Below are 27529 nucleotides of genomic sequence, written 5' to 3' on the forward strand. Positions count from 1 at the left end.
CTTGGAATCCTAGGCACCATTATCTATACAGTCAAGATTTTAGAACAGTATTCCAGACTGGAGGGAGTCCAGCAGATTCTGAGATTATGATTGTGTGTGTGTGTGTGTGTGTGTGGTGTGTGCACACACACACATATGTTAAAGTAATAATAGTAGTAGTGGCTATCATTTACTGAGTGCTTACTAAATGTTAGGCACAGTGCCAAGCACTCAACATGTTTTACTGAATTTCATCCTTCATAACTTAGTATCCATGGAGTAGGTACTATTATTATCTACATTTTACAGTTGAGAAAAATAAGCTTGTGCTATGAAACCAAAATGGTAACAACTTCATCTGACAGGTCAGATCTTGCCATAACCCTCCTAGTACCTAAAAAAAGTCTTGCCTAGTGAGAGAAGGGATCTGGCGTAGGAAAGAGGACTGAAGGCAGGGGTAGGGCTGGGCTGAGCTGGATGAGACAGCTTCAGCTCATCACACACCAATTTAGTTAGAAATGAGAACCTCCCCTACATTCCTGGAGTTTAGAGTAGAGAAGTACAGGCCCAAGGGATTGGAGGGCCAGCCCTGGGCCTCAGCCCTATGGTGCCACAGGGAACCGAGCCAGTCTTTCTTTTTCTCTGCTCCCAGAAACCAGGGATTCCCTTTTCTATAGCCCCCCACAAGAAGCCACTGCTCAGATGCTACTTCCGCCACCCCATCAGATTTGAGCATGCTTCCTCAACCACCTGCCCACTCCCACTCCACTTCTGCACAGCCTCCCACTTCTTCCCTATAGGCCATCACATGACTTTTCCCAAGTTCCCTTGGGTTCCCCTTTCCCTGAAACCTCAATGTAGGCTCCCTTACCTTGGACACCTGTAAAGGTTTCCTCTGCTCGGCCCCCCCCTGAAGTCGGAAGCCCCAGGGGGCTCCCCCTGACAGTGTGACCAGCACCTCCTCCTCAGCACCCATCGCTCAGCTTGGCCTATGGCCCTCGGAGTTTGGACAGCGTCCCAAGGAGAGAAGTCGAGGCGCTGGTACCCCGTCCGGCCTGTCTGGCTGTCCTGCTTCTGCTGCCCTAGGCCTTCCCCCCCACGCCACACACCACAGGCAGGCAGCCTGGCCCTGAGATCAGTACAGTCCACACACGTGTCCTGTCAATCGGAGCTGTGCTCAAAATAGTTACCGGCTGTACTCCCCTTCCTCCCCCAGCTGTGTTACTCCCAGAGCTAATTATAGTGAAAATTTCTGCCCTCCCCGTCCCCCATTCTTCATGGACTTTTTATTCAGGACTCAGAGTACTAGCTCTGTGGGCTCTATCACTAATGTACATCCTTTCAGGGATGGTGCCTTCCCTCTTGGGGTCATGGACTAATCCCAGCTGCTTTCCTCCAAAGCTGATTCCAAAATGGCAGCAGCAGGGGCCTCAATTCCCAAGCAAGGAATGGCTGGGTTTGTCCCACAGGTTGGCAAGGTCTCCAGAAAGAGTGCCCCTTTGCTGTATGAATTAACCAGTTAATCAAAGTGGATATCCATATCCCACTTGCAGTACTGGGTACAATGTAGAGAAATTCTGATGAGCCCGCTCCAGCTGAAGCACTGCCTGTTTCATAAAGTTTTTCCTGACTGTCTCCCAACTCCCTACCTATAGAATTAATCCTTCCTTCCTCTGGGCAAAATATGTAGCTTGTTTATATGTCTGTTACTGTAGTTTTCAGACAATGTTAGTTTGTTTATACACCTGTCTCCCTCCTAGATTGTGCGAATCTTGAAGGCAAGGACTGTGTGCAACAGCCAATCAATAGCCCAGAGAGCAATGACTGATGTAACAGGTGCTCAATGTTTGCTGAAATAAATTACCTTTTACAATACATGGTTGGTCATGGAAAGGTGGGTATCGATAGCTGTGCCTAAACATGCCAACCCATGTTAGTAATACAATATTTACTTATTTTTAGGTTTCCATTACATTAATATCCCTATATTAATATTATGGTGCTGTAATTATTAAAAGCTGTTTCCTGGAATAGGTGCTCTCCTAGCCTGCTAAATGCTGTTTGCCTTGGTGTATGATGTAGTCGTGGAAAGCTCTTGGAATTTAGAGTCAGAATTGGACTTGGATTCTTGTTATATTATTCTTTAGCTGCGTGCCCTTGGGCAGTCACTTGACCTCATCAGTAAAGAGTACCTAAATATCCATTCATTCACTATTCAAACATTTATTGAGTACTAGCTAGTAATGGGAGAAGGCAATGGCACCCCACTCCAATACTCTTGCCTGGAAAATCCGATGGACAGAGAAGCCTGGTGGGTTGCCGTCTACGGGGTCGCACAGAGTCGGACACGACTGAGCGACTTCACTTTCACTTTTCACTTTCACGCATTGGAGAAGGAAATGGCAACCCACTCCAGTGTTCCTGCCTGGAGAATCCCAGGGATGGGGCAGCCTGGTGGGCTGCTGTCTATGGGGTTGCACAGAGTCGGACACAACTGAAGCGACTTAGCAGCAGCAGCTAGTAATACATGTAAGCCACTGTGCCAGTGGCTTTCAATTACCTCTGCACATTGGAATCACCTGGAAAACTTTTAAAGCTACTGGTTTCTTAAAATAGAACTGTGTATAGGATTAGGTGATGTTTAATGGCATTTTACATATTATATAAATTTATATATTACACACACACACACACACACACACACACACACACACAGAGTCAGGCTCCTCAACCTTAGGGATTCTAATTTTACTGGCCAGTTTTAAAATCACTGCAGGTGATTCTAATGTGCAGCCAAGACTGAGAACCAGAGTAGGGATACAGAAACCAATAAAATGCAACATATCAGTCTGTATTCTCAAAAAACTGAGTTTAGGACTTCCCTGGTGGTCCAGTGGGTATGACTCTGTGCTCCCAATGCAGGGTGCCCGCTTCGATCCCTGGTCAGGGAACTAGATCCCACATGCCACAGCTAAAGATCCCACATGCCACAACGAAGACCTGGCATAGCCAAATAAAATTAATTTTAAAAAGAGAGAGAAACTATGAATTTAAACTCTACTACTTACTAGAAGTGCATTAAGACAGAGGATACCTACTTTCCTATGCATGAGCACACATGTTAGGACCAGAAAGATGGTGAACTATGCCTGGGAAGGGCAAAGCCAGAGGAAACTCTGGTGGAAGTCTTTAGTGGTCCTGACGTGCAAATCAGTCTTCTGACCTGGGTATAAGGGGGAAAGCCTAATTGAACCATCCAGTAGCTGGCTCCCTCTTAAGTTTCCCTCAGGATAGGATGCGGGGAGCCGGCCTGACTGCTCAGGCTCCTTGGCCCTGAGAGATCAAGAGGTCCCTCTCTGTCCCGCCACCCCTGATTTATTAAAGTGCAAATTGGCCTTTCTCACCTCCCTCAAGGAAATTGCTGCAGCCACCTTTTGCCCATTCTCCTGACTCTGATAAGATTGTCAGGCTCCTGTGAATGGTTTATGTCTAGGTAGTCTTTAACTGATTGTAAGACGCCAGTGCCGTGCTCTGCTAGCCTTAAAGAGTTGAGATAACATTCATGAGCTAAAACTAGTGTCTGCAGTTCTGCACGTATGCATGTCTTTGATCTAAAATTTAGTGAGTCCTCTTAGCATATATATGTATGTTACCCCTCAATAAAGTCGTCGGAATCAGTCACAAGCTGACTCCGTCCCTCTCAACCCCATCTTTCCGAGTCTTTTATTTCTCAGGTGCTCTGGTGATTGCGTCCTCGACCTGTTCGTTTGCCGGCAGGCTCGGCAATAGCTGGCACTCTTGCACAAACCACGCAGTTTTATCCGATAAAGCAAATGATTAGAGGTCTTGGAGCCGAACCATCCCAACCCATTCTCGAACTTTAAATGCGTAAGAAGCCTGGCTCGCTGGCATGGAATGTGAGTGCCTAGTGGGCCACTTTTAGTAAACAGTGGCGCTGGTAAACAACTGGTGCTGTGGGATGAACCGAATGCCGGGTTAATGAACCCATGGGTTCAGTGGGATAAATAATGTGGCAATTGCTCAACAAATGTTAGCTAAATTTCACAAATTACTAATCCAGACTAGTGGGTCTTAAATCTTCAGTGTGCAATGGAATTATCTAGAGGGTCAAGGCTTGCTGGGCCCCACTTGCAGAATTTCTGATTCAGTATGCCTTGGATGGGCCTGAAATTTGTGTTTCTAACAGGGTCCCAGGTGAAAGTGACACTGTTGACACCAGGATCACAGATGGAGAATGTGATCTGACTCCACTATAAACTCCTGAGGACAGGAAAAATCTTGCTGTTTTCTAAAATATGCTCAACGACTAATACAGCTTCCAGCAAACACTAAAAGTGCAATTTTTAAAATGACTGAACCATTTTGTGCCTCAGAATAACTAATATTTACTGTGCACAATATGAGAGCAAGAACTCCCCCCCTCCATATTGGTCATAAAAGTCTTCACTTAATAATTTTTTCCCCTTTTAAATGAAAGATTAATGAACAATATGATAGCAAGAACTTTTCTACCCCATTGGTCATAAAACTCTTAATTGAACATTTTTTTCCCTTTTAAATGCTTCCATTCCACCAGTGCTCTTTTCCCTCATTTCTTTTCTTATTAAAAATTTTTATTCTGAAATGAATTGTACATAATACATATGCACTATTTTAAAATAACAATAAATATCCATGTGAATGTTAAGAAATAGAACACTGTTAATATTATTGATGCTCCATTATGTTCCTCCAAATTATACTTTTTCCTTCCCCAGAGGTAACCAACAGACTGAAATTTGTGAAAGAGCGCGTCCTAACCGCTAGACCACCAGAGAATTCTCACTTTTTCTTTATAGCTTTATCATGTGTATATAATTACAAAATGATAGTTTAAATTGGCCAAAAGCTTTTGTTTCTTCACTACTGTATTCCCAGAACCAAGAACATGGCTTGGTACACAACAATGCTTAAAAAATAATTATGAAATGAAAAGATTATTGAAAGGATTAAATGTAGTTATGTATAGTTTTAAAACTCCCACAAATATTATCTACAATTACTGTTATTCATTAAATGGGGTAATAATAATCATTTCACGAACTATAGCTCTTCCTATAGGCTGGGGGCATTGTTACAAATCATCAGCCTCTGGCAGAGCTCTGCATCTAAACCAAGGCGCTATATAAAAGTGGTTAACTAATAATGAAAAAAAAAGGTTAATAACGGCTTCCCTTTACTGAGCACTTACTATGGTGTCAGGCAATCTGTGTGACTTAATTCCATCCTCTCAACAAGTTATTACAATGGCATTCCTGTTTTCTCCATTTTACAAATGAAAGAAACTGAGACCGAGATTAAATTACCCAACTTAGGGAACTGCAGGGACAGAACTCGAACACACGCTGCCTAAAAGCAAAACTGCTCCCCTTTAAATTCTAAGTGCTGCAGCAATTCCCTGGGGGTTCAGTGATTAGAACTCTTGAGTTTTCACAGCCAAGGGCACGAGGTTGGATGCCTGGTCAGGGAACTAACATCCCGCCAGCCACATGGACCGGCCAGAATAAGTAAATGTACAAAAAGTATACTACATCATAATAATCATAATTTTTTAAAATCCCCAAACCAAAAAACATTATACTTTCCGTTCCGCAAGTCTTATGACCGGCAAAGGTCATGGGTGAGAGAACCTCCAAGATGGAAATCAAAGGGGCCAGGGGTCAGCAGGAAGTCGCTACAAGACTTTGTCTAATATGTCATTGGAAGGAGAGTTACTAAAGATAGTTCAATCGCATCTCGGTTTGGGGTGGGAGCATAAAGTTACCACGAAGTCTCGGAAAAGAAAAAAAAAGGAAATACATAAGAATCCACAGCATCCCCTGCAGACGGCCATCATAGAAAAGAAACTAGCGCATGCGCGGAATACACGTTCCTCGGCGCGTGCCTACTGTAGACGTGGCAGAAGGCGTGGCCTTGGAACGTGGGGGTGGAACTTCCGGGGGCGACGCGCCGGCCCCCTCGGAACCGGAAGTGGAGCCTGGGAGCCTTGACGTTAGGAACGAAGTCGAACCTGGATCTGGAGCCGGGTGAGGAGTGGCTTCGGGAGATTGGTGGGTAGGAAAGCAGAGGAGATGCCGGGGTATCACTGGCCAGGTCGGCGTCCTGTTTGCGAAGGAAGAGAGAGGTTCGGGGGCGGAGCCCGGGGAGAGACCCTCACCTCATGCATCCACAATCCAGAATCAGTCTTAGACCCTCCCTTCTTTCCTCCTGGCCCAGATTCCGGCTCCCGCTTCCTGTCCGGAGCCTGTTGAAGGGCGCAAGACGCTCGATCTTCTACTTAGAGCAACAGTCTTCTCGTCGTGGCCCGAGAAGCTGGCTTGGCTTCTTGGTCTTGATCCCCGGCACTCCCAGCCTCCACAGCTCGACTACTTTCAGAGTTCTAGGGAAGCTTGCCCCGCCCCCTGGGTTGTCACCCTTGACTGTCCAGGCAGAGTGGAGTCGAAACTTGAGCCTGATTCCAAACTCTTGTGTGTGTTTGAGGGAACTCTTTTCTCCTTTCTTCCCATCCCCACCCCCACACCGACTTCAGGAAAATAAACGGGAGGGGGACATCCGTCAAGCTTAATGTTGTGACCTGTGCAAGGTTCAGGATTTGGAAGAATAGCTCCTGAGATAGCTTTGAATTTAAAAAGTTCTAGTGCAAGAGCAGCTTAGCTTTTCTGTAGTTAAGATGGCCCTTCCTAGCACAGGTGAGAGGCCCGTTGTTCCACTGCAGCAGCTATGAGCTCTTTTGCTTCCTGGGTTCCTTCTTCTGTAGGATAGTTGGAATGATCAGGTTGTGTAGAGTAGATGTGATCAGATAGTCCTGTTCTTGGAAGGATCCTGGAAAGACCCTCCAATTCATTCCTCTGTTGTTGGGCAAGATTGTAATAATTTTGGATGTGGCCTAGATTCATGACAAGCCTATAAGGAGAGCAGAAACAGTGTTGGAGAAGTGCCTTGAGATTTGGAATAATTACAGTCACTCTGCTTGAAGGATAAGGTGAATGATCTTTTCCCGTGAAATCTAACTTTGTTATTGATCTTTGAAGTGTTTCCCTGGGTTCTTGTGTGAGGTTTTTGTGCCAAACTTGCACTCAGTTCTAATCTGGTACCTTGCTAGTTTTCAGCTGTCCTTTACATTTAGTGATTTTAATGCTTCAGTACTAAGGTCCATACACTCTTTTGGTGGGAAGACTAAGGATGGAGTAAGCACTTGATTTACTGCAGTTTAGCCTAAGAATGTCATTTTTCTAAACAGTCACTCTAAAATTTGTCTTTTGCAGGGGAGGGGATTTAATTGATCTGTTTTAGACATGCACTTTGAATGATTAAAAATGACTGGCACACTGGAGGGTATTCAGTCTTGTGTAATGAATGGATGCTAGAGTGAATGAACAGAAAGTAGGAACATTGTTTCATTTACTTGTAATATCACAATAGTTCATCAGTGGGAGGACTCCTTGTATGACTAGACACTAGAAATCATACCACTAGGGAATGGAGGCTGCTGCTCCATTCCACTGGGCCTATCCGAAGTTGAAATTTATACCCTCTTGGCAGTGACAAAGCATAGGGTTCAGAGTAACAAAATCCTTACTTTGAGGAGGCAGTCTGTCTACTGTCTGGGGAAGAAAATTACAAAGACACTGTAATAGTGTGGGGATGATTAGGCTGATCATTGCCTGATAAGGTCAGTACTTTTCTAGCTCTGCTTCCTACCGTGAATAGTGCTCTCACTTTAGAAAGTTGATTTTGACTAATTTCTGTCTTCTCTCTCATCTAATAGGTGAGACCAAGTCGGGGATGCTCTCATAATGAACGTTAACCAGTCAGCTCCACCTGTGCCGCCATTTGGGCAGCCCCAGCCCGTCTACCCAGGGTATCATCAATCCAGCTATGGTGGCCAACCAGGGTCCACAGCCGCCCCCACTCCCTATGGAGCCTACAATGGCCCAGTACCAGGCTATCAGCAAACCCCTCCCCCAGGTATGTGTCCAAGCTTCCTTTGAGCTAAGGAAGGGATTAGTCATCTTCAGGTTGGGTGGTATTACCCTACTTAAGCTGCCTAAGGGTTGTGGTGACTGGGATTGAGGAACATGAATCTGGCTCTCGGTCACTGAGAGTCCTATGGGCAGTCTGCCCTTTCCTGTTTTTGTATAAGGTGAGTGTGTCTTTAAAACTTCGAGTAGGGAGCCCATCTTCCAGGTTCAATGGCAGTTCACTTCATGTGGGTGTCACCCTGTGCAGCCTCACCTGGCTGAATTGTTTACAGCTGGATGGAAGGACTGTGGTCATGGGTCCTCCAGAGCCAGTGATAATTTCTCTCATTGGACTCGTGGTTCTATCTATACATGACTGTGAGACATAGGGAATTGGTTCATGGATGAAAAGTATGATACTTGTATGCCTGGGTTTTGGTGCTTCTCATATCTTTTTTGGTGATATCATTCCTTTTCCTTTGAGTTTCTTCAGCTTCTTAGATGTTGTCTAATATTAGGGAAATTAAAGAAGACAAGTTGTCCTTAGTGTCAGTGTTTGGCTTTTATATTACATTTTTCATGAAGAGGAGCTCGAAACCTGTGTGTTATTCATAGGGGCAAAAGAATATGGTTGACAATAGATCTTTGGTTAGGCTGAAATTGAAAGTGTTAGTTGCTCAGCATGTTAGTTGCTCTTTGCGACCCCATGGACTGTAGCCTGCCAAGCCCGTCAGGCTCCTCCATCCTTAGGATTTTCCAAGCAAGAATACTGGAGTAGGTTGCCATTTCCTTCTCCAGGGGATCTTCCTGACCCAGGGATCGAACCCAGGCCTCCTGCATTGCAGGCAGACTCTTTACCATCTGAGCTACCAGAGAAGCCAGGGTTAGGGTCAGGGCCTTAGGGTATGCCAAATGCTTTATGCTTTTTAAGAGAGTTAATTCCATAAAGAGATATGTGAAAAAGAAGGCACTAAAGAGGCATAGGTAAAATTTGAGAACTGAATGAGGTTATTACCTTTTTTTATTTTGCCATGTGGCATTTGAGATCTTGGTACCCCAACTAGGAATCAAACCCATGCTCCCTGCAATGGAAGCTCAGAGTCTTAACTACTGGACCACCAGGGAAGTCCCAAAGTTATTACCATTTTAATTATGACTTTGGGGAAAAAAAAAAAAATTCGGAGTGATGAGATTAGGTCTCAGGGCTTTGGAAGAGCCTTACTCTGGGTTGGGACTTTGGCAGGACAGAGTCCACGTCTGATTTGCCGAGTTGTGGCTTATCAAGATGGAGCTGGCATTGCCCCAAGAGGAAGCTCTGTTACTGAGAGGAAAACATATCTGGCTCTGTGATGGCTAGTGAGCAGGCTAGTGAATGGCTAGTGAATTCAGATTAATCATATTCTTGCAGGCAGGTTCTGTAGTGTCTAATCTCTACTGAGAGCAAAAGAAAAACAGTAGTTTGAACACGGGTTGGCAGCATTTCCAAAGTGATATGCCAAGTAACTAATTGCTTTCTTCCTGCATTTCATGTGGGAAGGATGATTAGCAGTCATAGAAGTAGCTTTGATGGCACCTCTGGTGAGCAGAACACGCGTAGTGCAGCTTTTGTGAAGACATAAGCGATAGCAGTTAACTGGAGGGCGGGAGACCTGTCCTGGGGGCTTCCCAGGTGTGCTCGTGGTAAAGAACCTGCCTGCCAGTGCAGGAAACGTAAGAGATATGGGTTCGATCCCTAGGTCAGGAAGATCCCCTGGAGAAGGACATGGCAACCCACTCCAGTATTCGTGCCTGGAGAATCCTCATGGACAGAGGAGCCTGCCGGATTATGGTCCATAGGGTCGCCTAGAGTCAGCAACAACTGAATTGACTTAGCACACATGTACACCCTGTCTTGACTGAATCACTGGGCAGAAACAAAGTCTCCAACCCATGGGAACGTTTCCCTGAGCCATGAACTATTGGGAGTGTCAACACTTAGAAGTGGATGAGAAGAAGCTAGTTAGGATCTGTAGAATATATGAAGAAGAGGTTGGAAGAATAGTCTCTCTAAGGGGCCTCTTTCTTTTAAAAAAAAATTTTTTTTTCAAATTATTTATTTACTTGGCTACCTTGGGTTTTCATTGCATCATGCGGGATCTTTCATTGCAGCACATGGATTTCTCTAGTTGTGATGCAGGGGCTTAGTTGCTCTGTGGCATGTGGGGTCTTAGTTCCTCCACCAGGGATTGAACCTCCATCCCCTGCATTGCAAGGTGTATTCTTACCCACTGGACCACCAGGGAAGTCTCAATGGGTATCTCTTTACAACTTAGTTCAGCATGTTGCTTGGTCATCTAAGCCACCTTCCTTGCATGTGTTCTAAGTTTCTGAGTTCTAGGGTGAGATCTTTTCCTTAAAAGAGTTGATGTTTTGTCTAGGGTAAGAATATTAGACCATCCTGGATTGAGTGAGAGTGTATAGTGATCACAGGAAGGCTGTACATTTTTGTGGCTCTGGCTACAGCTTCACTAGTAGTATGCCTAGAATACCTGTTTAAGAGAGTGGAAACTCTCTGGCTAGGCATCCATGTTCAGAATCTCCTGTAACTGGAGTTGCATACTAATGGTGTCCTTTTCATTGCCAAGCTATGATATTACACTTGTGATATTGCAGTGAAGGTCTGAGCTTATTGATCCTTGCTTTGCATTCCTTGCTCATGGTGGAGGAGAAATTTCCTAATTTCTTAGCTTATCTTCATCACCCTCAGGTGTTTCAAGAGCCCCAGCTTCTTCAGGGGCACCTCCAACCTCGACAGCACAGGGCCCTTGTGGCCAGACTGCATATGGCCAGTTTGGTCAAGGAGATGTGCAGAATGGACCAAGCTCCGGTGTTCAGATGCAGAGGTATGTACTTGGGTCAACCGAAAATTGGTCTGATGAGACTGGAAGGATTAGGAATGTATGAGGGCCTATTTTCCTTTTTTCGTCTTTTTTTTTCCCCTTTGTTTTTCTCTTAGATTCCTTTTGTTCTTCCCTTCATCTTTCTTTGTTTTCATTTTTCCAGATTATAGGTGCTGCTGCTGTGGCTCTATGGGTTATTGACTCATTTAAGTACCTGTGTTCTTTGGCATATTCTTTCTATTTCTGTGAACTTGAGTTTTTTCCTTGACTAGACATATATCTTAAATAATTGTTATGGTCCTTCAGAACCTGCCCTAAGGAAGAAACAGGAAGAAGGAAACTTAGGATTATTTATGTCTCTTTTGACTTCCACTTTTCCTCTAGAACAGGCACTTAGTAGGACTTATTGGTTAAGTTTGGGTGTGACCAGTCATGAAAGGAAAGATCCTCAAAGGAAAACTACATAAATGATGAAAACTTTGGTGGTGTGTGACCCAATAAACTCCTGTCTCTGTGTGGAAGTCCATTAAAGGAGGACAGTCATCTCTGTTGGAATGCTGTTTGTTTTTTGGTAAACAAAGAATAAAGTATAACTGCTGTAGGGTATGTAGTAGTGGAAGAGTTGCTTTCTGACATTTCTATTAGGTGTCCAGAATATACATTTTTTAGCATTGAATGTAAGCCCAGAGGACTGAGACTTGGAGCTTACCAAATTATAAAGGGCATTCAGAGTAGGGACCATCAAAATGCAATGAGAAAGACCAGTAGTGAGGTAGGTTAGCCAGGGTGTCATAGCATCTTGAAATTAGGCAAATAAAGTATTTGAGGAAGTCACAAGAGTAATCAGGTGTGTCACTTGCTGCTGAAAGGTGAGATGTAGACTAAGAATTGATTGTTGGGTCTGGCAAGGTTTGACATCATTGACAAATGTAGTTTCAGTGGAGATAAGAAGGCAGCTGTCTAGTTGGAGCAGGTGAAAGAATTTCAGCTGGGAAGTGGATTAGTGTAACCTAAAACCCTTCTGCTACAAATGTCTAGAAAGGGGAGAGGAAATAGAAACAAATTTTTTTTTTTCAAATGCATAACCAAGCTTCAAGGAAAGTGAAATCCTCAAGTGCCAGATAACAAGTGGGAACTGAAAATCAGAGTGGTAAGTTGGCACTGTGGCTGCCTGTGCAAAGGGTGGAAATTATCTTGAGAACCTGGGGACTTAGTTTAAGCAGGTACCTGGGGCATTTCTGAGCTGAGGTTTAGACCTGAAATCTTGTTTATGAAATCTAGACTTAGGCTACACTTCAGTAAACAGGTAAACTAGAAAAAAAAAATCTATACACTGGCAGAGGGAGATAATAAGGAGTCCTGATTCTCCCAGGCTGGCTGAGGATAAGTTGTAAGGGGATGGGGGGGGTGGGGTGTCTTGGAACTGCATGTGAATACCAGGGGTCATTTGGGGTGGTGAAAATGTTGTAAAATTGGATTCTGGTGATGGTTGCACAACTCTCTAAATTTACTAAAAATCATTGAATTGTACATTTGAAAGGAGTGAATTTAATGATATGGAAATTATAACTTAAACTTTAAATAAAACTTTGATACTGGACAGCAGTATCATTGGAGTACCCTCCAGAAGCAAATCAAATGCTAAACAACCACTCTCCCTCAATTCAGGGATTTCTCAAAGGAAAAAAAAGATTGGACTATGAAAGGAGAGCAGATAGTAGACTAGTACATTGATAAAAGGACTGTAACTGTCAACATAGGATTATGTAACTACCTAAGAGAGGGCAAATAAAGACGTTTTCAGAGACAGAGTTTACCCTGTATGGGCCCTGGCTGAGAAAAGTACCAGGGAATAGACTAGGTGAAAAAAAGGAAGATGAACCTAGAAAGAAAGATCTTTTAAAAGAGATAGGAATAGTAATTAAAGAAGTAGAGATAGAGACTTCCCTAGCGGTCCAGTGGTTAGGACTCCTCATTTCCACTGCAGAGAACTCGGGTTTGATCCCTGAAGGGAGAACTAAGATTCCACAAGCTACATGGTGTGGCCAAAGTAAAAAAAAAATGTGTAGACCAATTTTTTCCTAATGTTTGGCTAAAATATAAAAGCTTGAGGGGGATGTGAGGTTTTAGGGCAATTTTATTTGATTAAAATCCAATCCAATTGAATTGAGATGTAATTCATATACCATGCAGTTTACCCATTTAAAGTGCACAAATTTAACGATTTTAAGTATATTCACAGATATGTGCAACCATCACTATTGTCCATTTTAGTACATTTTCATCACCTCAAGAAGACACACAGTATTCTTTATCTGAGGAGCTATCCCTATTCAGCTTGTCCTTAAATCCCTCACTCCCCCAACTGTAAACAACCACTAATCTACTTTCTGTGCCTATAGACTTCCCTATTCCGGATATTTCTTTTTTTTTTCCCCCGCTCCCCCCGGATATTTCATATTAATAGAATCATATATAATTTGTAACTGATTTCTTTCACTTAGCATAATATTTCCAGTGTTCATTTATGTTGTAGCATGTATCAGTACTTCATTCTTTTTATAACAGTATTTCACAGTATGATTATGCTACTACATGTTCTTTATCCATTTATCTGTTGATGGACATGTGGGTTGTTTTCACTGATAGTTGGTTATTTTTTGAGATATTTGTATGTTTTTGTGCTGATCAGAATGATCAAGGAGAAAGACATTGAATGGGAAGTACTTTGGAAAGAAAAGTTCCAGAATGGAAAAAGATATTTACATACTAAGTAGATAAAAACATAAAATAGTGTCCAGAATATGTAAAGAACTCCTACTAGTCAATAAGAAAAAGTCAGTTCAGTAGAAAAAATAATAAACAAAATCCGGAATAGTATTTTATGAAAGAAGGGATACTAATGGCCAAAGAACAAATTAAAAAGCGGTTCAACCTCATAAATGAAGAAAAAAGTAAACGTTAAAAACCACAACAGAATTCTCCTATGTATCGATCAGCTTGGCAAAATTAAAAAGCTAATAGTACTGAATATTGCTAACCATATGGATTATCAGGAACTCTCATCCACTGGTGGTCAGATGCAAATCAGTACAACTACCGTGAGAAAATAACTTGGAATTATCTGTTAAAATTAAAGATATCGTATCATATAAACCAGTAATTAAACTCATAGCTTAATTATGAGCAAAACTCAATGTATGATGTGATACTGTTTACAAAAGTTTGAAAACCTGACATAACTGAATTATATTGGTTTTTTTTTTTTTTTGAATTGTTTTAAAGACAAGGGAACAATTTTTAGAAAGTTGGGAAAGTAGTTATCTTTGGAAGAAAGGGGGCTTCCCTAGTAGCTCAGCTGGTAAAGTATCCCCCTGCAATGTGGGATACCTGGGTTTGATCCCTGGGTTGGGAACATCCCCTGGAGAAGGGAACAGCTACCCACTCCAATACTCTGGCCTGGAGAATTCTGTGGACTGTACAGCCCATGGGGTCGCACAGAGTCAGGGACATGACTGCGTGACTTTCATTTTGACTTTTGGGAGAAAGGAAAGTGTTGTAATGGAGGAGAGGCACACAGGGCCTTTGGTGTATTCTATTTCTTGACTTGCCTTTTGGTTACATGGGTGTTTGTGTTATTCAGCACTACACATGTTTTAAGTATTTTTTTTCTATTTGTTACATCTCACAATTTTAAAGTACATTGGAGTAAGAATTGGGCCTGGACCTGGGTTCTAGTTCTAGTTTAGCCTGCTACTTTTACCCTAAGTGTTTTAGTTTTCCATCTGCTCTCTTCCCTTCATTAATTTGGTGTGAGAATTAAAGCATTTAGAGACGCTTTGTAAATTATAAAGCTATGTGCAGATAAGGTGTTGCTTTATATGATAGAATACCAGTAGGCAGTTGAGAGTATTATCCATGTTAATAGAGTAGTACCATGGAATACAATTGATCTGACAAGGATTTATAAGCATCTGCCATGGGCTAACAGTAGTTTGTTTCTATAGAAGACAAAAACTGCAAAACCCGGCAAAGAGCTTAGGGAGGTAAGTTTCACTAGCATAATGCCCTGAAATGAATAAATGAAAAGTGTGAAACTGCAGGACCAGTAGAAGCTGACCAAACATAATAAAAGTTCCAGTTATTTAGTGGAGACAAAATAAACAGGAAGGATAAATCAGGATTTCAGTGTAACAGGCTACTATGGTGAAGAATTTTATTCATTCTTGAAATCCCAGAAGGAGCTTGTTATGTACAATAATCTATGCTGTAGATTTCTGCAGTAATATTACTGTAAACCACTGGTGCAATGGCTAGTTGGTATGCAGTGATATTGCATTGATTCTGTATTTGTCTTTTAATGTGTCAGCTGGTACCATGGGAGTGTCCAGCGCAGCTATTCAAGTAATGAGACTGCTGGATAGACTTAGCTAGCAGGCTGCCTGACTTATATCCTCTGTGTCTGGTCCTTAACTCTGGTGAGCTAGCATCATCTTTCTCCTTAGTACAGAATGCCAAACTTAGCTCACCAGCTCTTCTGATATTAAGAGTTTTCTAATACCTTTCTCAGGATTGAGTGATCCTTTGGTTTAAAAGTTAAACAATCAAACTGCATTTGTTGAAGCCCACATATATTAAGCCTCTGTTGTGTTAATGCTTCTGTGCGCCTTTCATTTCTACTTCTTCAGTGCTTTTGAATACAGAACCCAAGTGGTTTGTCAACAAAGGATTAAGGCAGAGGAGGTGATAATCTAACTACCAGAGTAAATACTGTTTGATCTGAGGGTGCTTGGCACATGTTTTTGGAGTGAGCCTAATGGAAAACAAGGTTTGCCCTGAATAATCACAGTGTAGATTATGAGGAATGTGATTTATTCACAAATATATAAAAATATGAAGCCATATAAGAGCCCAGATGAGAGTAAGATGCTGTAAAACAGTATTGTTTCCCATATAATGTGGGGCTCCTGTCAACCCTGAAGGGTTTCCTGGCCCACTAGAAGCTTCTGCCTTCCGTCTCTTCACAGGCTTCCTGGGTCTCAGCCATTTGCGTCTGCCCCATTGGCCCCTGTGGTCAGTCAGCCAGCTGTGCTTCAGCCCTATGGGCCTCCCCCGACAAGCGCTCAGGTGACTGCTCAGCTGGCCGGAATGCAGATCAGTGGTGCTGTGGCCCCGGCCCCTCCTCCTTCGGGGCTGGGCTATGGTGAGTACCTATGACCACAGGAATACTGTCTCCTTTTTAGAGGCATCTGTCTCTGGGGTATACCTGGATCCCTTTTATTTCTTTTATTTATTCCTCTGAGCCCCAGCAGATGGGACAAGTCATTCCTGACCCTCGGGTGGAAAGGAAAGTGGTTTACTGAACAGGGAGGCAGAATGGGGTCCTGACTCTACTTCTTCTACTTCTCAGGCCCACCAACATCACTGGCCTCAGCCTCAGGAAGTTTCCCTAATTCTGGTCTGTATGGCTCCTATCCTCAGGGCCAAGCTCCTCCCCTTGGCCAGGGTCATCCGGGGGCCCAGCCTCCCCCGCGATCTGTCCCACCACAGGCCTCCAGCTTCACACCCTCTGTCTCAGGGGGTCCTCGGATGCCTCCGATGACTGGTCCACTCTTGCCTGGACAGAGTTTTGGGGGGCCCCCAGTGAGCCAGCCCAACCATGTGTCCTCACCTCCTCCTCAAACTCTGCCCCCTGGTACCCAAATGACTGGGCCCCCAGGACCACCACCACCTATGCACTCCGCCCAGCAGCCGGGCTATCAGCTGCAGCAAAATGGTGAGTTTTTCCCAAGGACTACCTAGGAGCCAAAAGCTTCAGCTATTCGGGTGTTTTCATTGTTGTTGTTGTTATTTGTTTCTAGTGTTACTTGCTAAGTGGTGAACTAGATAGACAGCTTCAGGGTATTATTACTAAGATGTGGGATTTATAAGATTTGTTTTTTCTCATAGTTCAGTTAACATAGGCTTTCTCTGAATGGTTATTACTGTACCTCTCAATTCTGTGTTTATAATAGGAGTCTAGTCATTTCTGTGAGGCCTTAAGAAGAGATAGGGAAGGAATATTTTGTTCATCAACCTTGCCCTTGTCTCTCAGGTTCCTTTGGACCAGCCCGGGGCCCTCAGTCCAATTATGGAAGTCCCTACCCAGGAGCAGCCACTTTTGGCAGTCAGCCTGGGCCTCCTCAACCATTGCCTCCTAAGCGCCTGGACCCTGATGCCATCCCGAGCCCTGTAAGTAGATACTTATGTGGTCCTGGGGAAGCAGCTTGTGGCTACCAGATAAGTGAGTCAACCTAGATGAGATGTCTGCCTAGCCTTTTCTGATTATTTTTCCCTTTTGTTCGTCATCTTGCAGGTGTAGAGCCTACATGTAATTTTTGACTCTTTAAACAGAACTTGACGTCCCAGAAGTATTTTAGGGGTATTTTTACCTCATAGCTGGACAGGAAAGGAAGGGAAGCCAGGAGTGATCAGCAGTGTCATAGAGCTCTGGGTTGAGTGCAGTGTTCTGTCACCACTGGACAAAGCCTGGTAGCCTCTGCTCTTCTCTGGAGTACTGGCTGTGTCTAGGTCTTGTCCTCTTAGATCTAGTAGGATAGGATAGCAGTCTTCTTAATGGTTAGAGCTGGTGGGGAATCTCTGGTGTTATTGGTGAGGAAAGGAAAGCCTCTCTGGACTCTTTCTGCCTCTACCTGGATAGTGTTTTAGGAGAAAGCCTTCAATACTTTTGTTTGCTAGTCTTCTGCTGTGTGGATGGAGAAAAGTGATCTACAGTTTCAAGGGCAATGTGGGGAAGTTCCTTCTCCCAGTGAGAGGGTGACTCTCACCCTTAGAGCCGTCAGAGTGCTCAGACCTTCCTCGTCATACTCGAGTAGAGGCTGGTACTGTGCTCCTAAGCGGGGGCCACTTTACAGTTTCGTCTGCACCGTTTGCTGTCAGCTGCCCCACCATGCTTAGCCATTGTCATATCCATCCTGTTCTCTTCCCTCTTCCTTTGGGGAACCATCCTGGTGAGGGACCCAGCTGGCTAAGGGGGACCCTAGAGGATGGAGCAGTGCCTCCTTCCTTTTTCCTTCTTTAGTGAGAAGGAGAGTTTGGTTGGATGTGAGGTGAGGCTTCTTTCAGTGTAAGAGTAGTTCTTACATGGGAGGCTTGGCCTTTTGGAGGGAACATCCCTCTTCTTCCTTCTTAAAATTTCTCCCATTCAGCCCCTCCATATAACCCCTCTTGCCTCCTGTTTGCCCCCTTCCTTATCTTTCTACATCATAGTCTAAGCCATTAAAGGCTCTTTTTTGGCCTAGAAAAATTTGGAATTTCTGATCGAGAGGGGGCCTGATTTCAGCAGTAGGAGCTGGGTTCCAGCTGTTCATGTCTAACTCATCAGGGCTGAGAGAAGTAACATCTGCTTCTTGTTCTTTTGTCTCCCTCCCTGTATTTCCCTGCTGCCTTTATTATTAAAACACTAAAAGCAACTCAATGAGCTGCCTCCTCAGCAGAAAACCAGGCACAGAATAGACCCTGATGCCATTCCTAGTCCAGTAAGTGCAGGGGGTGGGTGTGTGTGTCATCCCTGTGTTAAATCACCCATGCATGCCTATGACCTCGTCTTCACCTCATCCACCATATCCATCCCTCTCCATCCTCTTCCCGTAGTCCTTCTAGACCCTTGCTTTTACAAGCTAGAAGGATATGCATGCCTCAAGTCACCATATAATGAAGTAGCAAGCTGTTAGCAGTGCCTTTAAGTATGGGATGGTAGAAGGTCAGGCTCGAAGGGTGGGATCAAGTAGCTTGTTAAGCTTTGGTTTTAGTCCTGCTGGCTCCTCCAGGAGCCTGCCTGTGACATATGATGGAACAGAACAGAACAGTAGATCCTTCCCTTTTGGGTTTGATTTGTCTACAGCTTGTTGTGGAGAAACATGGGTAGGTAGCTACTAATGTACAAGTTTGGGAAACTGGCATTTCTTACAGGGAAAGGGACTGCTGGTTTGGGAAAGTGTGGGTGACTTTCTTATCTGGAGAGTCTGTTTGATATATTTCTAAGCTTCAGCTCTTTATTCTGTGGGACACAGAATCTTATTCTCCCTTTACTTTTCTGGTTTTACCAAACCCATCTTGAAGTAACTGACAAAGGTTATCAGTCTGCACGAAGATCTGATCACCAGCTTTGCAATATCTCTTTTTTTTCCTTCGCTGGGTCTGTCAAAATGTGGGGGACTGAGGATTGGGCTATAAGATCCTCTTCTCCCATATTTACACACTGATGCTTACCTGAAAATAAGGCAGCATCTGCTTCCTCACCTTACCTGATCATTTCTGGCTGTGTAATCCTCTCCTCACCCTGTCCCTTCTACTCTCATTGAGTGTAGAGTCATTCCAGGTAGATTTCATTTTTACATGGTTACTGTTGTCTGTTTTCCTGCTCTTGGGGAGAGAAGGGGAGGGGAAGCCTTGATGGGGGAGGGAAGTGGAATCTGACCATGTCTGAAGGTTTGTGATTAGAGCTGGAGCTTTCCTGGAGTAGGTATTGTAATAGGGTGATCACTATTTATTGGGGGTCAGGGCGATTCATACAGAAGCCCTTTCTCAGTGTTGCCCATGCAGCATGTTGCTGCTGACTATAGAGTGGAAGATTGGCATTACAGCATTTTATGTGGTCTCCAAAAGGAGAGCAGGCCTGGTGCATGAGGTGTGTTCCTTGGCAAATTCTTAGTTTCTGTGCTGCAGCTCCAGCCTTTCTTTCTCCTGCCTCTGGGATGTGGTACTCCCTTCTCCCTTTTCATCTGTCAACTTCATTCATTTCACTTCTTCCCTACAGATTCAGGTTATTGAAGATGACAGGAACAACCGGGGTTCAGAACCATTTGTTACTGGATTACGGGGCCAGGTGCCACCCTTAGTCACCACCAACTTCCTGGTGAAAGACCAAGGTGAGAAGGGCAATAACTTCTCCCTGCAGGACTTTTTCTCCAGCATTATCAGCTTATGGATGGGGCTTTTGTCAGTCTTTGGTCAGAGACCAGTCCCTCATTGGTCTCTAGGGGGGAAAAGCTACCATCACTTCTAGCATCTGTTGGGGTGATGGGGTGGGTAAACAATGGCCAGCTGTTGTCTGGAGTGATTCTGTGATCTGACTCAGCTTTTCCATCTCCTCCTTCAGGAAATGCAAGTCCCCGGTACATTCGATGCACATCCTATAACATCCCTTGCACCTCTGACATGGCTAAGCAGGCTCAGGTGCCCCTGGCAGCTGTCATCAAGCCGCTGGCAAGGCTGCCCCCAGAGGAGGTGAGTCAGGGACGGACTAGAGTATAATAAGAGGGAGGAAGTGAGGGGGAGCGAGGATAAGACTTCTTCCTAGATGTGATTCTGCCAGTCACAGTGGATAAAGGCTTGGTTGGTCGGGAGGGGAGCGTACCGTCAATAGCTTTCTATCCCAGGGCCCATGCCTGAAGAGGGTGATAGGGAGGAAAACAAAAGCCCAAGAAATTGTTGGATGGGAGCAGAGTTCACACGTGAAACACATTTTGAAGAGTCAAGGCCATCTTGTAGGGGAGAAGACAGCTGAAGGCAGGAGCCTCCTGTAGCATGGTCATCACCAGGTGATGAGAGGCACATCGCTCTGGTTTTTCTTGTACTCTGTCCTGTCATCCCAGGTAGGTTAGAAATATTAGGACAGCATATTAAGAAACAGAATCCAGGGGTCCTTCTTTTACCTGGTTTGGGCTATAATCTATAATCTGTCACCCAATACCTGGAATCAGGGTGAAAAGAGAGAGTGCTTGGATCTGCTGCGCCATGCCGTGGTGTAGGTGCCCTTGTGTTCATGCCTTAATGAACTTGGGGGGGATTTCTCTATAACTGGACATTCAGGGCTCACCTTACATCCTGCTTCTTTGTCTTGTTCTGTCTTTTTCTCTTTCTCTTTTCCTGGGTCTCAGTGAGGATGGCTGGACACTTGCCCGCTGGTCTCTTATCTGTAGGGTAACATCTGCCTGAGGTGTCAGTAGGTGTCACGGAAATCCAGGGATTGGGGAGGACAAGTGTCACAGATACTTGGGTGGGAAAGGGAGCAGGAGTCAAGATCCTAGGGCAGGAAGGAAGGGGATTGAAGATTGGGCCAGAAATGAGAATCCTGGGTAATCTCCAACTTTCGCCTCATGCGCCCATGTCAGCCCCTGGTTTGTCTGGGCCAGTTCCACTGTTGCTCTTCTCTTTCAAGAAGTGAAATTCTACAGACAAGGAGTAAGGAGAGAGACTATAGTATTTAGACCCTTAGGGACATTTGTCCTCATTCCCCTTCTCTCTGCTCCCTCCTCAGGCAGACTGTCTGAGCCATGTCCTCCTCCCTCCAGGTTGTTCCTCCTCATCTGTTGCCACACATCACTGTAGTTTCCTTCTGTGTCTGAACCCCTCTCCTTTGCTCCTTAGGCTTCACCGTATGTTGTCGACCATGGGGAATCTGGCCCTCTGCGCTGCAATCGTTGCAAAGCATACATGTGCCCCTTTATGCAGTTCGTTGAGGGAGGGAGACGCTTCCAGTGCTGCTTCTGCAGCTGTATCAACGATGGTACGTTCACAGAGGCTGGGGCTGGGGGATCTGGATTGCATCTTCATTAGTCTCTTTCTAGTTAGATAGATGAGGCTTCATTGTTTAGGAGATGGGGATGTGAAGGTGCCTCGAGGCTGTGGGGCATTAGAGTGAGCTCAGCCAGGACCAGATTAGGACTGAGAGCGGACCCATGAGTAACACTCTGCCCTACTCCCCACAGTTCCTCCCCAGTATTTTCAACACCTGGATCATACCGGCAAGCGTGTGGATGCTTATGACCGTCCTGAGCTGTCTCTGGGCTCTTATGAATTCTTGGCCACTGTAGATTACTGCAAGGTGAGGGAGGGTAGCATGGGGAGGAGCAGTGGGTGAAGGACAATGAGACAGCTGAGACTTGCTGTGGTCATTTCCCTCACCCTGTCATTGTCCCCTTGGATGCTGACTTATCTCTAGTCAACTGACCTGCTCACCGATACCCCTCTCCCCTCCAACATTTCCTTCTTTTGCAGAACAATAAGTTCCCCGTCCCTCCTGCCTTCATCTTTATGATTGATGTCTCCTACAATGCCGTCAGGAGTGGTCTTGTCAGGCTCCTCTGTGAGGAGCTCAAGTCACTGTTAGACTTTTTGCCTAGGTGAGAGTTAGGAGCCAAGGTACTTCCTGTGGATGATGATGGCTGGGGAGGGAGTGCAGGGGTAGGTGGTTGGGATAACTCAGCACATGAATCCTGATGTCATAAAGTTGGCTGGTGGAGAAGGTGGCAAGTCTGGGTAACAATGTCCATCTCTGCAGGGAGGGCGGGGCAGAAGAGTCAGCAATCCGAGTTGGCTTTGTCACCTATAATAAAGTGCTCCACTTCTACAATGTGAAGAGCTCATTGGCCCAGCCACAGATGATGGTTGTATCTGATGTGGGTGACATGTTTGTACCACTGCTGGATGGCTTCCTGGTCAATGTCAATGAGTCTCGGGCCGTCATCACCAGGTAAGAGTCAGATTGTGGGGGGTAAAGTGAGATGGAGGGCAGGGTACAACCACAGAAATCCAGTGTTGAGTAGAGGGCTCAGCAGATGGACAGAGGCTATGCCTCAGGAGTTCTCAGAGTCTGGGGCCAGATGACTTTTTGGGGGAATTGAGGGCTCTGAAATTCGGATAGCAGTTTTGATTGCCTCCCATCACCTATCTCTTCAGCTTATTGGATCAGATTCCAGAAATGTTTGCAGACACAAGGGAGACGGAGACAGTATTTGCCCCAGTGATTCAGGCTGGGATGGAGGCTCTGAAGGTAAGGCAAGAGTCCTGGGCAGCCGACTCTGTGACACTTTCTTCTGAGCATCTTACCTCTGGGATACAATCCCTGTTTCTTTAGTGACTGGTGACTGTCCAGTGAGTCAGCGTGTCTGACATAGTTGGCACTGAGGGAAGGGATGAATGAATAATGGATGAATAATGGAAAGAATGGACCAGTAGATCTCTCTCCTCTTCTAGGCTGCTGAGTGTGCAGGGAAGCTCTTTCTGTTCCACACCTCCCTGCCCATTGCAGAGGCCCCAGGGAAGCTGAAGAACAGAGACGACAGGAAGTTGATCAACACAGACAAGGAGAAGGTGAGGGACTGGGAACCGGGGGGAGGACTTCCCATCACAGAGTCTCTTTACAGTGCAATACTCTTAACTTTCTTGAGGGGGAACTGGGACTAGATCCTTTGCCCTTTCATATCTGTGACTGCCAGCCTTCTCCACCACTCCCACACCTCTCTACCCCATCTCATCCCAAAGCCCTTGGTAGACTTTTTAAAGAGAATGTTCTACTGCTATTGCAAACTGTAAGATAGCTCTGAAGTCTCAGGTGTCCTTGAATAATAGCCCACATTACATACATAGGTCTCAAAGAGGGTGGAACTCAGGTCTCTGAACATCATTTTGTCTTCCTCCCTAGACTCTGTTCCAGCCTCAGTCAGGTGCCTATCAGACCCTGGCCAAAGAGTGTGTGGCCCAAGGCTGCTGCGTAGACCTCTTCCTCTTCCCTAACCAGTATGTGGATGTGGCCACCCTCTCTGTTGTACCCCAGCTCACTGGTGGCTCTGTCTATAAATACGCTTGCTTTCAGGTACGGCATGGGACTCTGGGTGGCAGGTGGAGGCAGGACTGGAATGCCTGCCTACAAGTGGAGTGGCTCCTTAGCTGCTGACTCATTGATAGGAATATCATTGAGAAGACCACACAATATAAAGAAAAGAGTGTAGCGAACAGGAACACGGGGCTTGAAATTAGCCCCGGGTTGATATTATGGCTCTACCACTTACCCGCTATATGACCTAGGATAAATTACTTATTTTCTCCTTTGTTTCTTCATCTATAAAATGGGATTTTTAAATAGTTTTTAAGTAGGGTTTGTCGTTAGGATTAAGTGAGTACATGTAAAGCACTTAATGTAGTACTGGGCATGTAATAAGTGCTTAAAAGCTTAAATAATAACATCGTTATTATTACCTTTACCTTAGTGTCATTATGATTCTGCAGGCTTGTAGAGTGGAGAGGGTACAGGGATTGTTGGTGGATTGTATGTAGTAGGTGATGTGACTCTGGGCCTGGGGATACAGGTGGAGAACGACCAGGAACGGTTCCTGAGTGACTTGCGTCGGGACGTCCAGAAGGTCGTTGGCTTTGATGCTGTGATGCGGGTCCGGACAAGCACTGGTCAGTTCTGGTTGGAGTCGAACAGCTGAGCGGGGGCCCTCAGTCTGGGCACCTGTCCTACCATTAACCATGTCTCTGTCCATGTGGCCTCAGGAATCCGTGCTGTAGATTTCTTTGGGGCTTTCTACATGAGCAACACCACAGATGTGGAGCTGGCTGGGCTGGATGGGGACAAGACGGTGACTGTGGAGTTCAAGCATGACGATCGGCTCAACGAAGAGAACGGAGCCCTCCTGCAGGTGATGGACAGGAGGCAGGGGCTGGGGAAGAAGTGTCAGCGGTCACTTCATTGGATTTAAGTAGGCTGTAGGGAAGGGGGTGAGGGGTGCGCAGAGAGGACTGGAAGAGGCTGGAGAAGGGATAGCTCCTATCTTTCTTCTAGCTTCATAATATAGCAAAGAGGAGGTGTCGGGAGGGTCTTGGTGAGGGAGGGGTGTGAATTACCCCTCTCACTCTCCCCCTAGTGTGCCCTGCTCTACACCAGCTGTGCGGGGCAGCGACGGCTCCGCATCCACAACCTGGCTCTCAACTGCTGCACTCAGCTGGCTGATCTGTACCGAAACTGTGAGACTGACACGCTCATCAACTACATGGCCAAGTTTGGTGAGGGCAAAGGCCGGGCAGAGGGCTCGGGGCTAAGAGGATGACAGCAGTTGAGCACTCCTGGGTGGGTGTGATGGTGGGAAGGCACCTGTGATGGAGTGGCTGACCAGTGAGCACGCTGTCTCCTTTCCTGTCCAGCATACCGGGGGGTCCTGAGCAGCCCTGTGAAGACTGTTCGTGACACTCTCATCACACAGTGTGCCCAGATCTTGGCCTGTTACAGAAAGAACTGTGCCAGCCCCTCCTCTGCGGGACAGGTGGGGCGAGCTTGTTGGTGGAGAAGGTGTTGGGATACACCTTTGCATTGGGAGGGATTTCTCATGATCATGATCACTGACTTTGTTTTGATAACTCCCTTAGTTGATCCTTCCTGAGTGCATGAAGCTCCTCCCAGTTTATCTGAACTGTGTATTGAAGAGTGAGGTCCTGCAGCCTGGAGCTGAAGTCACTACTGATGACCGTGCCTATGTCCGGCAGCTGGTTACCTCCATGGACGTGGCTGAGACCAATGTCTTCTTCTATCCTCGGCTCCTACCATTGGTGCGACTGAATGCTGGAGTATGAGACACTGTACTGAGAAAGGGGCGTCATAGGAGGAGGAAGGGAAGGATTAATATTGTCTGTATCTGACACTAATACATTTTTTACCTATATTATCTGATGTAATATTTTCATACTGAGAGCTACTCAGGGGCTTAGTTTTTAATTTTGTGTGTATGGGGGTGCAGGATGGGAAGATGCAGGTGGGCAAACAAGTCTTACAGTCATTGGTAACCTTTTGCCCTCTTCCTTTTGTCCAGACAAAGTCTCCCATTGAGAATACCACTGAACCACCAGCAGTTCGAGCATCTGAAGAGCGTCTAAGCAACGGGGATATATATTTGCTGGAGAACGGGCTCAACCTCTTCCTCTGGGTGGGAGCGAGTGTCCAGCAGGGTGTTGTCCAGAGCCTCTTCGGTGTCTCCTCCTTCAGTCAGATCACCAGTGGCCTGGTGAGGGCAGGGCATCAATGAGAATGTGGGTGTGAAAGTAGGCTTCATGATAAGAGTAGAAGCCAGTAAAGTTAGTGTGCTTATTCTCTTAAATAGCAGGGGACGCTGAGAGGGAGGGTGCTGTCATTCTTCACAGGCTTCCATATTTCAGATAATGCATAAATCTGCTGCCTCATCTTGTCTGCTGGATTCAGCATACCTTACCATAAGGGTAAATGAATTTTGTGTTTCAGAGTGTTCTGCCAGTTCTGGATAATCTGCTGTCTAAGAAGGTTCGAAGCCTCATTGATAGTTTGAGGGCACAGAGATCGCGGTACATGAAGGTAACAGTGATCTGAACCTGGATTTCTTACCTTGTCAAGTCCTCACTCTGAAGGCGGGGTGGGAGAGTGAGCGCTAGATGATGGGATTTCGGGGCATGTGGTTAATTCTCTTCAGCCCTGCCTCATGACCCTGTATTCTGACTGTAGCTTATTGTGGTGAAACAAGAGGACAAGCTGGAGATGCTGTTCAAACACTTCCTGGTGGAAGACAAGAGCCTGAGCGGGGGAGCATCCTATGTGGACTTTCTCTGTCACATGCACAAGGAGATTCGACAGCTACTGAGCTAGAGCACAGGGGTAGACAGCACAGGGTCCAGGCCAGCTTCCAGAAAGTACCCAGGAGCCGAGAAACTGGGACAGTTCCATATCTTATAAGTCATGTAAGCTGACCTCAGTCTCTTCGGGGGGAGGGGGAGGTATAAGGAGACACCTTCTTTCTGGGCTCAAGTATCCTACCACTCTGTCATGTCCTGCTGTTGGAAGGTGCCCCTTTCCCCTCACTTTATCCTCCTTTTCCTGCTAATCCTGTCGTAATGAATGTAGTTTCTCAGTTCACTGTATATGATTTGGTGTTGGGGGATCTGAAGCCACCCAGACCCTGGCAATATTATGTGTCCCTTTGGACCAGCCTCCAAGAAGAGAAGGGCAGGTGGGAAGGCATGGAGATCCCAGTGGGTTACTACAGGGGGGAGGGGCCGCTGATTCAGCTCATTGTCATCAACAACTTCCTATATTAGGGAAAACATACATACAGGTGCACAAGAGCTGGGCTGTAGGCCGTAGATGGTAGAGAAGTGGTCAGTCTTCTTGGGCCTGGAAGTCAGCAGCCAACTCACAGTGACTGAGGGTGGTTGATTAGCTCTCTTGCCCGGCTTCCACTGATGCTTCTCCTGCAATGACTGATGATCCCTTGGTGGACAGAGACACATTATCAGAAATGAATGAGCCTGGGAACAGTTGCAAAGTATATTGAGACCTAGGAGAGGTATCAGCCTCCTTTCCAGCCAGAGCGGCCCCAACACTGGATGGTTCTGTAGGGAGCCTGGTCATCAACTTGCAATACCTCACAGAGCCAGCCTACATACCACTCTGAGCTTCCGCTGGAAACACTGCTCTCCAAGCTGTTGGCGAGAGAGGCAGAAGTGGCAAGTCTCTCCTGCTAGGACACCACTCAGGCTTTGATATTGACAGAGTGGCTGACAGTTATCTTCCAACCCGACCTGGCTGAGGCAGGACAAGGGCTAGGCTTGATGGTGGCCAGGCTTGCCTGCTCCCAGCCTGGGGTGCCCCTGCTCTGGACCTCTCATTTCTCTTCATTGGTTTATTTTTCAATGCATCTTTAATTTGTAAAGAAATAAAATAAAAATAAATTAAGATGTATCCAGTAGCCTCATTTAATCTGCCACATATCACTTTCCCTCCAGTCCTTCCTGCCAGGACTAGCGGCTCTGGGGAAGTGGCCGGCTGAGCTGGCCGCTAAGCCG

General features: G+C 45.7%; 2 protein-coding genes across 7 annotated transcripts in view; one reads left to right on the plus strand and one right to left on the minus strand.

Annotated features, from left to right (window-relative positions):
* The window catches only part of SYNPO2L (synaptopodin 2 like), a 15033-nt gene extending 8408 nt beyond the window's left edge, over positions 1-6625 (minus strand). The window contains exon 1 of the mRNA XM_061161834.1: positions 6197-6625. Within this exon, the coding sequence (XP_061017817.1) occupies positions 6197-6205 (9 nt within the window). The 5' untranslated portion in view covers positions 6206-6625. The remainder of the gene's footprint in view (positions 1-6196) is intronic.
* On the plus strand, positions 5976-27425 carry SEC24C (SEC24 homolog C, COPII coat complex component). 6 transcript variants are annotated; one of them, XM_061161832.1, is made up of 24 exons: positions 5976-6065; positions 7808-8007; positions 10747-10882; positions 15907-16082; positions 16290-16337; positions 16458-16655; positions 16974-17110; positions 19698-19809; positions 20040-20167; positions 21311-21449; positions 21652-21767; positions 21941-22065; positions 22224-22415; positions 22622-22715; positions 22919-23035; positions 23367-23537; positions 24031-24127; positions 24221-24366; positions 24592-24730; positions 24869-24987; positions 25091-25270; positions 25531-25722; positions 25956-26045; positions 26193-27425. In XM_061161832.1, the coding sequence occupies exons 2-24, from the start codon at positions 7836-7838 to the stop codon at positions 26331-26333; spliced, it is 3165 nt and encodes a 1054-aa protein (XP_061017815.1). In that variant the 5' UTR covers positions 5976-6065; positions 7808-7835; the 3' UTR covers positions 26334-27425. The 6 variants fall into 6 exon arrangements, with proteins under 6 accessions (XP_061017815.1, XP_061017810.1, XP_061017816.1 ...); XM_061161827.1 differs by having other exon boundaries at positions 16290-16655; XM_061161828.1 differs by having other exon boundaries at positions 6007-6089; positions 16290-16655.
* The last annotated feature ends 104 nt before the right edge of the window (positions 27426-27529 follow it).

This window comes from Dama dama, chromosome 15 (assembly GCF_033118175.1).
Source record: "Dama dama isolate Ldn47 chromosome 15, ASM3311817v1, whole genome shotgun sequence".
Taxonomy (NCBI): Eukaryota; Metazoa; Chordata; class Mammalia; order Artiodactyla; family Cervidae; genus Dama; species Dama dama.